The sequence below is a fragment of the Leptosomus discolor genome, chromosome 1, assembly GCF_034619465.1.
Source record: "Leptosomus discolor isolate bLepDis1 chromosome 1, bLepDis1.hap2, whole genome shotgun sequence".
Taxonomy (NCBI): Eukaryota; Metazoa; Chordata; class Aves; order Leptosomiformes; family Leptosomidae; genus Leptosomus; species Leptosomus discolor.
The window spans coordinates 46,318,678-46,333,902 of NC_141391.1; the positions used below are offsets into that span (position 1 = coordinate 46,318,678).

The 15,225-nt window shown below is 40.0% G+C and overlaps 1 protein-coding gene across 3 annotated transcripts in view; it reads left to right on the forward strand.

Annotated features, from left to right (window-relative positions):
• LMO7 (LIM domain 7) overlaps positions 1-15,225 on the forward strand; it is a 134,603-nt gene that overhangs the window by 26,210 nt on the left and 93,168 nt on the right. For all 3 annotated transcript variants that reach the window (XM_086482005.1, XM_086482004.1, XM_086482006.1), the window contains exon 2: positions 12,689-12,759. In XM_086482005.1, the coding sequence (XP_086338131.1) occupies positions 12,689-12,759 (71 nt within the window). The remainder of the gene's footprint in view (positions 1-12,688; positions 12,760-15,225) is intronic.

A 15,225-nucleotide genomic window follows, 5' to 3' on the forward strand; every position in this document is an offset into this window, starting at 1 on the left:
GGAAGAGTTTGGAAAAGCACCAGTTGTCACTCGTGGCTTCCCTTCTGGACCACAATCTCTCCTTTAAGCTCTTCACCTTAATTCTTTAATTCAAGTGCAGCAGTTATCACTGTGAGGGGTCACCTATGGCTTTGGCAGCTGCTAACTCTTCTTCTATCTGTGGTTTTGCAAACCAAGCAGAGGCGTTCCAAGGAGAGTAGGAGTTTGCTAGTGTTGTATTTGGCTTAATAAATACTCAAATGACTAGACCAAAACATTCAGATGGGAAGGACAGGTGACAGGGCAGTGTGGTGTGTAAAGGAGGGCCTTTTCATGTAATCTTTAATCTTTCAGCAGGATGAAGTCCTCATTTTGAGGTCGGTGGTAGCCTGATCCCTGATTTCTGTTAGCAATGACATTTTGGTTTTGTAAAGACAAATGTATCTCAAACAGTAAAGAAGTTACTTCTTGGGGGGAGAGGAATATATAAATAGGAATAACAGGTGAGTAACATAGGCTACTGTTCAGAGTGGTACCACATGAGCTGTGAGATGAGGGAAGTGTCTTGAAGGAAGTGTAGCTGGAAGACTGTGTCATCAGGCACAAAACCATGTTTGCTTTGCAGTTCTCCAGGTATCATAAAAACACTTCAGTAACTTGCTACATGTTCATAAAATATTCTTTTGTATTTAAATCCTTTCTATTTAGAAGGGCAGCTTTCATATTTTAGAACCCCTCAATCAGGGACAACAGTTGGTCAGTAAGACTTACTAAGCGTAAACGTTCTTATTCCTTTGCCCAGACTGATATTCTGCTTCCTCTAGTTGTGCTTCTATCATCTTTTCAGATACACGCCATCCTTTTGTGGCTTCCTTGGACTTCAATTTCCTCTGTAGCCTACCTTCCTCCTCTGACTGCAATTATTTAATTTCTTTGCCAGAGGCAATTTGTTTCATCTCGTGCCAAAGAGAGGGACTACATATCAGCAGAGCCTCTGGTCATGTCGTACCTGGCGTCTCTCATTAGATGGTGCTGTGAAGCAGTGGCAAGGTCCTCTGCCATCCAGTGCTGTAATATAGGAGCTCATTACCTGTAACGCAGTATATCGCTACAAGCCTTGGGAAATGGAGCCTTCAAAAGCCTCACTCCCAGCTTAGTAACTTGGTGCACGTACAGTGTATTCCAAATATCCCGTATAATTATTTGTATGTATTTGTACTCCTTTAAACTTCAGATTTTAAAAATTCTTTCAAAAAACCCATTAAAAACTCAGAAATACTGTTTTTCTTGATGTAGCAATTCTATGTAGCTGCTTCTACTGCTTACTCTCTGTCATGTCTTGAAACTTATTTGCAGTTTAAAAAAACCCCAACTACTAGACAGTGGTATACAAGAACTTTACAGTCTTGCTTTTATTTTTATTTGAACAGATTGTATCAGTGGAGTTCTTTTAAGCTAATCCTTCCCCCTGAATTATTCCAGCTCCTGAGAACAGCATAATATTTCTACAGGCAAAGTCAGCATTCATTTCAGTGACTTCCATGTGATGGTTTATTTCTGCATAACTGTTGCTAGATAATACTGAAATTTCTAAATGCTGTCATTTCAGTGCCGCAATTAATGCCAAGTGCCATAGTTTACTGGGAAGTGGTGTCGTGACTATTTTTTCCAGACTCCATATGTGATACTAATTGCCTTTACGGTGTCTTTTGACCCTGTTAAATGTTCATTTCCGCACAATTTCTTTGCTCGCTGTCCATCTGTTGCCTTGTTAATGAGCTAAGTAAACCTGGTGAAATGGGTTGGAAACCTGTAGGTGTAGCAGATGTACAAGTCGGGGGATGCGGAGACAGGAGGGAAGATGCTGTGAGAAGGCTGTTGGTTCCCCAGACCATAGGTGTGCACACACGGGTGTACGCGTGACAGAAAAAAGGGGGTGGTTGGTGAATGTGTTTGAGGCTGACTTAGACTATGTCTCTGTATGGATGCTGCGCAAAGAGCTGCTTCCAATAAAGGTTGAAGAATTTGAAAAAGATTGGCCAGTCTCCAGTAATAACAAGAAATTACTTCCATGCATGAACAACCTCGCTAAACAGGAGAAAGCAATTGTATTTAAAGCATTTCCGTGTGCGTATTCTTTTATCTGATGCCTTTTTCCTCCTCTTTTTCAAGACCTTGTGGTTAGATCCCTGATTCACTTATGGCACCAGCACTGCCCTCTGGAGGACCATGCATATTTAAAATATGTGAAAAATCAAAATATTAAGTACACCCAGGATCAAGGCGGTCAATTTGTAAGAGAACTGTAGTCTAGGGCAGAAGCGTGCTCTGATTTTGGTGGTTTCATTCAGTATCTCTATCTCTCTGCCACTTACACAATAATTCCAACAGGGACCTGCTTGCAAATAGCAGTGGAGTTTTAGCAAATTTTTCTTAATCAGTGCAAACGAGGGTCTTTCCTATAAAAATAAATGCTAGTGAGCTGAAAGCGTGTATTGTAACTTGCAGCATATGCTCTCTGACCTGGAATTAGAATAACAGTAAAACTGAGCTATAAACTTAGGAAATACAAACATCAGAAGGCTTTTTATAGCTTGCATTTATCTTTTATTCTAAATTAATAGGAACAAAATATTTAAAATTAACTTTCAGTGAAGTGGTGACAGTACTTAAAATACTAGATATAAAGTCATAGATTAAAATGTTAGCAAAAATATCCAAGTTTGTATTTGCTTTAATCCTTTCTTAACATTTGCCCTAGACAAATGTGATTTTAGTATCACCAACGCTTTTATCTTTTAACATGTCAAGTAATGCCTTCATTTTAACTGAAGCTTGTAAAACCAATTTTTTTTCCCTTGTTCACGTGAAACTGACGTGCTGCAGTTGTCATAAACTTTGTTTTCCTCCTTTAGCAAGAGCGATGGTATAGACAGATTTTTGCATAGAGGTTTTTGTGGTGGGTTTTTTTTTATTATTACTGTCTGAACTTCAAGTTCTTTGTGAGGACGCGTGGCTGGCCATCCCATCGGTCACGTACTGCCTGACTGTCAGGGCGCTGAATCACTGAATCTTTGGGTATGTTAAGCCTCTCAAGAATCTGCACAAAGTCCAAATGTTATCCCCCTCTCATCTCCAGCGTGCTGTGGTTCCAGCCCTGTGGCGCCCTTCCCTGGTGCTTGGAATGCCTGATTCCAGTGCTATGGTCATTTTGGGGCTGGGGAGAGGTGGTGGGATATGTGTGAGGGAGCTATATGAGGAAGGTTTGGTTTTTGTCATTTTTAGTACTATGTTAAAGCACAAAATCATCTGGGTGATTGCAGGACATTTTCGAAATGAAGATGCTTCACATAGGCATGAGGAAGAGTGGGAAAGGAGGCTCTGGTGCCATTTCAGGACATCAGGAAGATCATGGTTTTCTTCTGTGACTGGACTGCTCAGCCAGCCCTACAAAACCTTCTTCTGTTTGTGGTGTGTTTAAGTCTTCTCTCAAGTCCTCTTTTCGAAGATGTCTTGTTGCTGATAGTATTTTTATTTCAATATCCTAAGGGACATGTTGAGAACACACTGAGTTTTCTGTCCAGGGCAAGGTTTTGTGTGCCACAGGTGGACCCTAGGTCCAAGTCCAGCTGAGACACAGCTATGCACAGATTTATTTATCTCTTTAATTGTTCATTCCCTAGCTTGGAAAGTTGAAAAACAGCTTGGAGTCAGATAACAACCAATGCAGTGCTGAAGAGATAGATGTTTCAGAAAAAAGATTAAGAAATGGTGTAGAAGTGACTGACTTTCACAATGGACAAGTTCAAAATTTGTCTATCATGAGAGCGTGTATGTTATGATCATTAAAAGATCTCAGCAGTGAAACTAGAATCTCTGCTCGCCACTTCTGTTATCTCAGTCAATCACTCTTCTGGAAAGTGTCCTTCATAATTCTTGTTCCCTGGGTATGTTAATTTTTTTTTTTTCTTATGGCAGAAAAACACTCAAGTTTAGTACACCACCATTATACTGTGAATTACTTGGAAAAGACAACTTTAGTAAAACAATTTTTTGCATATTTATGGAATTCAGTGGTGCTTTCTGCCTGTTTCAGTGGTAAACGGAATGTTTGGCCATTTGTTTTGTCATGACTACTTTATCGTTTTCTCTGATTAGTTAGGAATATTTACTGTTAAGGGGCACGATGCCAGCCTTTTACCACCAACCACTGAACTAATATGGAGCTAAGCTGGCAAACTTTACAATAATAATGTTATTCTTCTATTGTCTTGGGAAGGTACATAAGTATCTGCTTTTATTTAGCTGAAGTTAGTTGCAAATACATGTTAGAATGTGAATACGTGGTTCAAGTTGAAATCAGCCTGCATTGCTTAGGATGGCAGCTTCAGAACTTGTGCACATTTCACTGTGTATAGAATTAATAGTTTCCAAATAAATCAGATGTACCTATATAATTACAATAAAAGATCAATGATTTGGTTTTTTTCCGAGATCCCTAGTCATTCAAATTTCACTTTGTATTTGCAAGTTTTATGCCCTACTGGAACACCTACCTCCATCTAGTTTATACTGCTTATCTCTGCATATGCATTTTATCACACAAACGAAGTAATGTATGTTGGTTTTCCTAGTTTGACACCTGTCAGTACAGTCATCTCTGTAAACAACAGTAAGCTTATTAATTTTGCTGTTCTGTGGGATGATCTTGTTTGTGTGAGGGGGGAAAAAGCTCTGCTGAATTGATTGATCCCAAATTGTTTATCCTGGTTCTTTCTACAGTATTGTTCCTCTAAATCAGGGATCCCCTTAAATACTGGAAGAAAAATTTCACTTCCATCCTTCAGATTGTGTTTCTATATGCAATTTGACAGCCAAGCTGAAAAAACCCCAGTGTGTTAGCAGCTGATAAGCAGAGATCTATGGTTCTTGCGCCTACCACACCAGTAATCATGTCCCTTCTGGTGTGCCCCTTATTCAGTGTTTTTCTTCATCTTTTGTAAGAAACATAGTTGTAGGTTATTTCAGGAGTCTTGGCATGTGTGTCCAGAAGGCAAACCACAATAAGACCCCATCATTATGCTGATGATAGAAAATAACAGTAAGACTTTTCCAATAATAAACCGTATCCTCTTATAAATGTCTGTTTTGGTTTGTTATCAAAGGCAGTTTTGGCTGAAGATTGAAAAAAAACCTCCACATCCTCTGAAATGAAATAATGCCCAGGGATTTGGGGTATGGGGTTAAATAGGAGTACAGCTTTGCATTGAGCAATAGGGCAGGAATTATTCTAACTGTGAAACATTAGTATGATGGATATGAAGGGGAACATTCATGTGGTCCAGCATAAGTGATCAATGGCAAAAATATTCATCTTCAGCCTTTGTAATTTTGCTGTGCAGTTAGATTATACAGCAGATTTCTTGGTAGATATTTTTCTTCATATCTCCAGCCACGCCAGCTCTTTTCCTCAGTGGGATTGTGCCTGTCATGGATTTCAGCAATGAGGTGTGAGGACTTGAAATGAGGAGCTTTCTTTTGTAGAAATCCAGGCCTTGCTCTTGACTTCTGTGAAGTTGTTAGGCTGGGCAGTGTCATAAGCTCATTGCTGGACAACTGACTGGAAAAGCCTCTGTGGGTATCAGTTTCTTGAGCAATTGTTGACCTCTCAGGAATTTACTGGGCCATGAATTAAATGGTGACTGGAAGGGAAGATAGCAGCATGGTTCCCTCTATGACCTTGGCTGCTTTGGACCTGGTGACCCTCCTGGTACTAGATGTGAAATGCCAGCAGTGTTCTCACATAGGTGGAAGGTATGAATGTCTACTCTTTTCAGTACATGTTCCCAGGGTCCAAAATTCAGGGAGACGGATCCTGCCTGCCTCAAAACTGAGCTGCTCTTTGCTACCACTTGACCTTGAGAAATATAGTAATCACTGTGGTCAGGCTGTTTGCTGCAGTGCCAAAGGCTTTTGACCCAAATGGCTGATCTTGCCACTTGTGTGTTCAAGATTGTGTGCAGCAACCCTCTGAATAGGGTTCCTACCATCTACCCCTTGGAATGGATTTGGATGAATCAATTGACTACTGGAGCAAATGGTGGTTTTTTTGGTTGGTTGTTTGTTGTGTTGTTTGGTTTTTTTTAAGAGAAATTCAGAGATGAAGAACTAGTGGGCAGGAGAAAAGTGGGATGGAAAGTGTGCAAAGGCCAAATGTCACAAGCTCCTTACTTCAAAGCATAATGGCAGCATTTTTTGACAGCTACCACATCACCACTCAAGGGCAAGCTCATGTTCTGCATGGCATTTAAACAGGACTACAAATAGCCATGAAAGGGGGAGGCAGGACTTTGGGTAGTGTGTCTAAAGTGTCCCACAAAGCAGTTACTCTTCAGACTCCTGAAGAACAACCGGCTCCCACAGGAACACAGGAGAGGGAAAAATCCCTGCTGCTTTTGTTTACTTTTTTTGGTTTTACTCTTCCTTTGTGAAAGACTCTAAAAGAGAAAATCTGTCAAGCTGAGGTAGAGCATGTTACTGACAACTGCGTATAAAATGAAGTGGACTTGAAATACCATATAAAAATGTCATGAATTTACTTCCAGGCCCTGCATCTACTGTACAGATGCCAGAGCATTGGGAGTTGCCTGAACACTTGCTTGTTGGCTGTGGGTGTAGCCTATATATCTCATAATGCATCTTACAGTAACAGTACTGTTCTGAGGTGGTATATTGGATGAGGGTTGTTAGAGCAAAACAAGTGCTGTAAATAGAGATATGTAACAGAATCACAGAATGGTAGGGGTTGGAAGGGACCTCTGGAGATCATCTAGTCCAAGCCCCCTGCTAAAGCAGGTTCGCCTAGAGCAGGTCACACAGGAACACATCCAGGTGGGTTTTGAGTATATCTAGTAAACGAGACTCCACAGCCTCCCTGGGCAGCCTATTCCAGTGCTCTGTCACCCTCAAAGTCAAGAAGTTTTCCTTATGTTCAGGTAGAACTTCCTGTGTTCCAGTTTGTGCCCGTTGCCTCTTGTCCTGTCACTGGGCACCACTGAAAAGAGTCTGGCCCCATCCTCCTGACACCTGCCCTTTAGATACTTATAGGCACTGGTAAGGTTCCCTGTGTCTTTTGTTTTCCAGGCTAAACAGATCCAAGTGTCTCAGTCTTTCCTTGTAGGAGAGATGCTCAATCCCCTAATCATCTTAGTAGCCCTCTGTTGAACTCTCTCCAGTAGTTCCCTGTCCTTCTTGAACTGTGGGGGCCCAGAATGGGACCCATTACTCCAGAGGTGGCCTCACCAGGGCAGAGTAAAGGAGGAGAATAACCTCCCTCGACCTGTTGGCCACACTCTTGTTGATACATCCCAGGATACCATTGGCTTTCTTGGCCAAAGGAGCACATTGCTGGCTCATGGGTAACTTGCTGTCCACCCAAACTCCCAGGTGCTTCTTTGCAGAGCTACTCTCCAGTAGGTCAACCCCTAACCTATACTGGTGCATAGGTGCGGGACCCTACACTCTTTCCTATCCAGGTCTCGCTGAATGGCAGCACAGCCTTCTGGTGTATCAGCTGCTCCTCCCAGTTTCATGTCATCAGCAAACTTGCTGAGGGTGCACTCTCTCCCTTTATCCAGGTCATTGATGAATATGTTGAACAAGACCGGACCCAGTACTGACCACTGGAGAACACTGCTAGCCACAGGCCTCCAGCTGGACTCTGTGCCACTGACCACAACCTTCTGCGCCACTGATTGCAAACCTCTGAGCTCTGTCCTTCAGACAGTTCTCAACCCACCTCACTGTCCACTCATCTAACCCACACTTCCTAAGCTTGCTGATGAGGATGTTGTGGGAGACAGTGTCAAAAGCCTTGCTGAAGTAGAGATAGACAGCATGCACTGCTCTTCCCTCATCTACCCAGCCAGTCGTGCCATCATAGAAGGCTATCAGGTTGGTCAACACTGGGATTATGTAAGGATGGAGCCATTTGCCATGTAGTCTGATCCAGATTTTTGGTAACATGTAGGGGGAAGAAAGGCCATTTGCAAGGTAGTAATTTAGACACTGATGTGTATGTGAGGTGATCTGCCAAGGCAGGCACTGTCACAAAAACTGGCAGGCATAGCTGAAATTCTGTACTGGGGTTGGTACTGAAGTGTCAGATTCATATCATTGTCCCAGTTCCCTACAGCACATGAGGAGTCATCTCTGCAGCATGATAAACTTGGCCTTTCTTGCTGCAGGCTAACCTGGGGTCCTGAAGCTCATGAATCAGTGTAGTGTCCTTGAGGTTGCAGTCTGATTAATTGCTTGCCCCATGAGATCCTTGCATGAGCCAGCATTAAAGATGTCGCTATCATGCATGTTCATTATCTTTCTTGAATCTTCCATTCCTAAGCTACAACCCTACATCAGGGAGCTGCACACTTCATGCTGGTGCAGTTAAAATTTATCTCAGATCAGCGCACGGAGTCCTTGCATGGTTTGAGATGGTGTAGTCTACATGGGGTAGTGGCAGAGGAGCTCTGAATGAGATGAAGAGAGCAGGGCTGGCCAGTGTGAACTGCGGAGCTGGCTGGGTGGTGAATACCTGGCTCCTCTGCAGCAAGGCATTGGGTCACAGGCTGAGCATGATGCAGTGCTACCCCGTTGTTTCTGAGCAGCTAATGCTTTTGTGGTGGAGAATCAGTTAGCCAGCATGCCCATGTACGTGGTATGAGTCTTGCATTGAATGGGGAGAGTCCAGCTTTGGCGTTTCCACCACAGCAAAGTTAAATTGAGAAACCTGCCAGTCCCTTGTGCTTTTGAATTTCATGTGGTGGTATGTATAGGGCAACCAACCCACTTGAAAACATCTGCCATCCTGCAGTAGAGCTGTGTTTCTGCTAGAGCCATTCAAACCAGTGTAAACCATGGATGTGACTTGACATTAACTCACTTAGTATTTTTTATTAACATTGAAAAGTCTTTCAACTTGGACCAGCTTTTAAGGCAAAGGAGGCCTATTATGGTCAGCTATATTTGGCCTCTAGTAGGACAAGCCAAAGAACTGTACTCTTAATTTTGGTACTGAGGCATATAATTAGTGTATTCTTCTGTGCCATGTGCTTTTTGTTCAGTCCACCATGATTTTGATGTTGTGCTATGTTCAGAATGGTTGATCTTTGGTTATTTCTTGTTGATTTGCCTCCTCCTACAGGAAACGCAGCAAAGCTGAGATTAAACTAGACCTCTGTGTGTGTGTAAGCGCTTTTAAAATGTCTAAATTTAAGTAAAGACTTGATTTGCATATTGTTTGAAGTAAATTGTTTGGACCTGGCAATTGCAAGTTACTGAAGTATGTGGGGATGCTGTCTTACAAAAATAAAATCAAACTGTTTTATAACAGCAATTAAATGTCATTTTATATGGCCTTTAATTGTGTCAGTGCTCTCTTTCTGTCAAAAAAGCAGAGAAAGAAGCGCAATACATTGAGCTGAATGAAGGAGAGAGGAGAGACTAATTTGAAACGAGTTGTTGTTCAAACATGGCTAAAATCGCTTTTGCAAGATATTTCCTTTATTATTTGGCGGCTTACATGGCCTAAGTGGTTGAAAAATTGTCCAGAATCAATTATGCCTGTTACGTAAGTGTACTACACCCAGTATAACCAGTTTTAATGAATAAACAGTGACTCACAAATTGTAGACATTGTTTGAAGATATAATATCTCAGGGTGGGATTCACTTTGTCTTACATTCTTAAAAGTCAAGGAACTCTGAGCCAGTCCGTGACTTTCCACTTTTTTAATAATACCTGGTTGCTATGTAGGCTATAGTAGTTACAGCTGAGCTTGGTTCCTTGCACTGGCTATAAGCCAGATGAAAGTCCATGCTGAGGACTTTTTTGTCTCTATATGGAAGCAGGATTTAAAATGGAGTACTTATTTTTGTGACATCAACAAATTCAAGGTGTTGTGCAACTTGGAAAACATTTCAGTTTCAAACCACCAGTGTTAAATTGTTCCTTGAGAATACCTCTTAATTACTTAATTGTTAGCTATCCTTTATAAGTCAGTATTAATGAATCCTAACTTGGCAGTACCAACACTTTTATTTTAATGTCAACAAGCCATGTAGTCGTCAAAATCTGTGGGTCACAAGATTGGTCTGACAGCTCCATCGTGTATATCAAATCAGTGTTGATTGCCACAATGACTGCACAAATGCTTCCAGTGTAATGTCCTCTAACATAATTTTAAGAGGTCTGCAAGACTAATAGTAGCGTTTACAACCTTGTACTCAAGTTGGACTTTCTTGTTGTTCAAGGATGGCTTCTAATTACCTGAGGCCACGTGCCTGAAGACTTTGTGGCAGTCAAAAATGTTCCACAGTTTGAGACTCAGGTGCTGGGTTTTTTTTGTGGAAAAAAACTATAACATGTGCTATGAAGGTGTGATTATGCACTGCAACATGGCACTCGTGTTCTGGAGGGGCTGCGCTGAACTTAAATGTGTATTTGGTGGCACATGCTCCTTGACTACTTAAGAATAATTTTTGAGGAGTGACTTCCTTGGCTACACACTGCAATTCTAGGAATTTTTTTTTTTTAAGGAAGTTTGGTGTGAAGGTTGTTTGTGAATATATAACATATTGCAGGTTTGGGATGGGCCCAACTCTAGGTGAAGGAAACATCTCACCATCTATTGCATGCATGACTTAACAGTAAACTGTCTATATTAAACCAAAGATTTGGACTGTGTAGTCCTGTAGATGTCAGTGATGACTCCAGAATGAGAATAACTTTTGGACTTTAAGAATGGGCTGGAGTCTGAGACATAACCATAAAGCTAAACCCCCATCTTACAGCCCCTATTAGAGTACAGTTCTGTTATATGACATGCAAACTTCAAGTTTCTAGCTTGCAGAACGAAGGGCTTAATTCATAATGCATATTCCCTGTTACCTAGGGAACACAAATATTTATATTTAAACTTTCAGCGCTGTTATGTTACATTGGCTAGTTTCCTCAAAATTATTATCAATAAATATAACAGCTTTTTATACAAATTTGGAAGCAAAAGGCTGTATTCTATTTGAGAGAAAGGTAATTTTCAGATGCTGTGTTCTTAAGTGATTCTTGAAAATTATATTGCTAAGATGCAACATCTACTGTCTGTAAAAATAGACTGTTATAGGAATATTGTATAAAATGCAGTTCTCCCAGGGTAATCACTATAATCCTTTGTTATTGTTAAAAGGTTTTTTTCTTTTCCTGAATTTTGAATTTTTTCTTGCTTTGAGTTGGTGTGCTATTATTCTTTCTCTCTTGTTATTGGTTAAATCCTAGGGAAAAAAATGTAAAACCAACAGAAGATTTTTGTAACACCTGATTTTGTCCTCAATAAGAGATTGAAGTTACAGCTTTTGAATTAAAAGATAGCCTATGTTAAAACTAATTACTTAAGTTGCAGGATTTCTGGTGTTATTATGTGTTCCTCTTGCAATTTAGGAAAAAAAAATAATAGGGTGATAATTGAACAGATCGTTAAAGAGCTTCATCCTCTCCTTTGCTGTTTTACCAAACACAGCTCATTTGTTTCACTACTAATTTCCTTAATTGCTGTGGTAATCAGTAGCTTTGGTCTGGATGCACGCAGGTTCCACAGCATGTTTAATTGTGTGCCTGAAGTCCTGTGCAGTATTGGGGACAGTCAGGATCCCCAAAGGGAGGTTCATAATTAGCTGGTGACTGAACCTGGTGACCTCTAAGTGCAAATAAATACCTTTCCTAGTGTTTGATTTCTATATGCAACTGGGATAAAACCCTCTTTTGAACTGTTTTAGGAATATTGTCTCCTTGTCTGACTTGCATGTGGGTAACTAATCTGGGTGTTTAGAAGAAATCTGCTAAATTTGGTCCCTTCAAAGAGGCACGGGCAAAGGGGGGATCTAATAGGAAGAATCCAAATGAGTTTAGACTTGAAGGTGCTGCTTTGACAGTCTCATTTGAGATAGAGGGAGTTAATGTGGTAAGTAAATTTTTGTGTGTGTAAAACAACTTTGTTGAAAACCTGTACACGATGCTTTTGGCATTGGCTGCCTTAAGTCCTTTATAAGACATTGTTCACTGCTTTTCACTCTAAATATAAAAAGTAGTCCTATTAGTACAGTCCTACTGCTTGCCAAATAATGGGAATTGGTGTGCATGTGGTAATACAGACTTGCCAGTGTGGTTCTTTAGTCACACTGCCTTAGGTGCAAGCCGTAGGAAAAAGAAAACCAAACCCTTATTAAAATACTTTGTGCCAGATATCATGAGCATATATGCTTTAATATGAAGTAGGAGATAAAAGACTCTTTCCTTCTTTGCACTTCTATTTGAAACTTATTTTGTGCTTTTCAGTGTGGTTGATACTGCTTTAGTAAATATTAAGTATTCCCACAGAATTTAGCTGACGATTGATTTATGGTAGAGGAAACTACTTGAAGATGTTGGATCTGACTTCTTTTGAGGCATAAAGATATGGGGGTTTTTAAATACTTACTTTTGAAATTGGTGTGAGAAAATAATAGTATGAACTGAGTGTTGAATCGAAAAGTTTTTGTCAGTTTGTTGATTTTGTGGTTTTGATTGTTGGGTGGTTTTTTTTTTAGTACTTCATAGGAACTCTTGCTAGTCCTGATTTTGTGTGCATGTCCAATTAACTCGATTCTTATTTTTATAGACAGTAACTGGGAAAAGCTTTGGAACCAGAGACTTTCGAGCAGCTCTAGAAAATGGAGTCCTGTTGTGCGAGTGAGTATTGACTTAACTATATGAAAATCCTTCAGGTTAACATCAGTTGGCCTCTTTCCTGGCTGGCCTCTGAATTTTTTAAGTATCCAAAGTATTTTGTAATGAGGGTTTTTGGGGTTGTTTTTTTTGGTTTTATACTTGGTATTTGCTGTGGGAAGGAAGAACAGCTTTCAGACATCCTTCTTCTAGATCTACGTGTTCCATGTGTTGTCTCACACCCTTCTTCATGTGTTACTGCGAGGATCGTGCTGATCCTCTGGCCGGTTGATTTGTTTCATTGGTTATAATGCTTATGGTGCCACTGGGCTTTCTGTTCAGCTTTTGCAAGGTGGTGTGGCCACAGCTGGGATCAAAGCACTTGGTTACCCATATACCCAGTGTTGTTGTTTGGGCTTGGGTTCTTGTCCTCCATCCCCACCTGTCATAAGAAATTACTGTAAGCTCTGTGTGCTGTTTGTTCTCTAAATCCTGAAAGCTACCTATTCCTGTTAAAGAGCTTTACACTCAGAGAATTTTTCTTTTTGAAAGTATACTACATTGCAGAAGTGACCTTTACAAAATTGTAAGTTAACAATAACAGGCAGGCATTTGATTTCAATGTCTTTTGCTTACTAATACTGCTTTGATGGTTACATCCAAGTATCTCAATAATGTAGAATCTATTGAATGTCATTTGGCATACTTTATAAAAACATACTTTTTCAAAAAACAACCAACCAACTACTTCAGGATGATAAAAGTAAATTAGTTTGGTCTCAGCTTAATGTAGAAATATATTGTCGTGTATCTGCACATGCAGTCCAGGTTTCAGTACTTTCTGGACTGACTTTGTTATTGGTTTCATCAACAAAATCTGACCTCAGCTTTTTTTTGGAGTGCTTTCTCTAAAAAGCTTCCTTGTGCTTATATGTTATAGGCTTGGCAATAATGGGACTTGTCTAGTTTCGTTGCTAGACTGAGTCAGAGGTGTAAAATATCCAGTCATCAGGTCTCTTCCACATATCTGTAATTGGTTTTGTACTTTTTGTACTTACTGGAACAGGCTTCCAGCACTGGAAGTGGTGCTAATCCCTTAGTATTTTAAGGAACAGCAGGTGTAAATGTCATTATGATGCCAGTGTGAGAGAAATCTGGTTAGAGAACTACCTGGGATGCTTAAAAAAAAAAAATCTCAAATCTCAGAGACACTTTTAAGTCAGTTGAGCCAAGATAACTTTCAGAAAGTATTTATAAAGTTGTAGTTCTCTGATTTTTTTTTTTTGTTTTGTTACTATATATCAAAAATAACCAAAGCAAATGCAAAAAGGCAGGTCTCCTGCATTTTCCCTTCTGTGAATGTTACTCTGTCATCTGTCCTTGCCTTTATTTTTCTCTTTGGGCTCTTTGCCCATCCAGTCTATCTTCCTAGTGGCTTCTGCAGTTGTCTTTTGTGATATGAGGGAGTTAAGTCATTTTGAATGATGTTGTAGAGATGGACACTGGATTTTCATTACTTACATAATCAAATGTTAACTAGACTAGATGTAGTAATAAAAATAGTTTATACTTTTCATAGGAAGCTGTTTCTTCAGGTATGTATTTAGTGGGATGGGTGTATTGTATCCAGCTATAACTTTTAAATAGTGTCTTTAAGAATTGGTAGTGAAATGATATACTCTAATCTTCTGGTGTCTTCATTGTTGATGCTTATTTGGCAAAAGAATACAAGCCTCCATCTGCCAAATGCAAATCAATTAAATTTATCTGTAACTAATAGCCATATGCAAGAAAAACATCCTGTAATTTCTTCAGCTGAGCAGCTTGCCTTGGGAGGCACTCAACTTTCTTTAAAGCAAAAGATGCCTCATTATGTCGCACTAAATCATGTAGCTGTCCTCCTGTATCACAATTTTAAATTTGGCATTGTTGAAGTACAAGGAGATGTGATTTTCATAGAAATTCTATGGAAGCAGAAAAGAGCAAGATGGGAAAGGTTTTCAGATGTCCACTTTTCAGCAAGGTCAACGGAGTGCAAGATGTTAAATAATTGAGACAAACTAGACATGACATTGCCCACTTCCTTGGTTCACCTGTGACATGGCTAATTTAGTGTCCACAGATCTATTGTCTCTGGAGATGGTATATTTGACTTAAGCTATAGCAAATAAGACCTGTACTTGCACCACATATTCCTATAGCAGTCCAGTTGGTTTATTTGTCCTACTTAATGACCAAGTACGCATGTTGACTGGCCTTTTACATTTTACCGGATCTCCTGTGTATACATTAGAGGAAGAAAGTCACTAGTTTTCCTGATCACATGTTACTTCATGTTAAGTACAAAAAAGCAAATAAAAATAATTCACTTGAAAGATTAAAAAAAATGGCAGGACACACACACACAACCCAAACTCTTTCTTTTAATTCCACTTCAACAGATCACACTTTCTTGTGTGTGTGTGGTGGAAAAGTCATCAAAAGTATTTT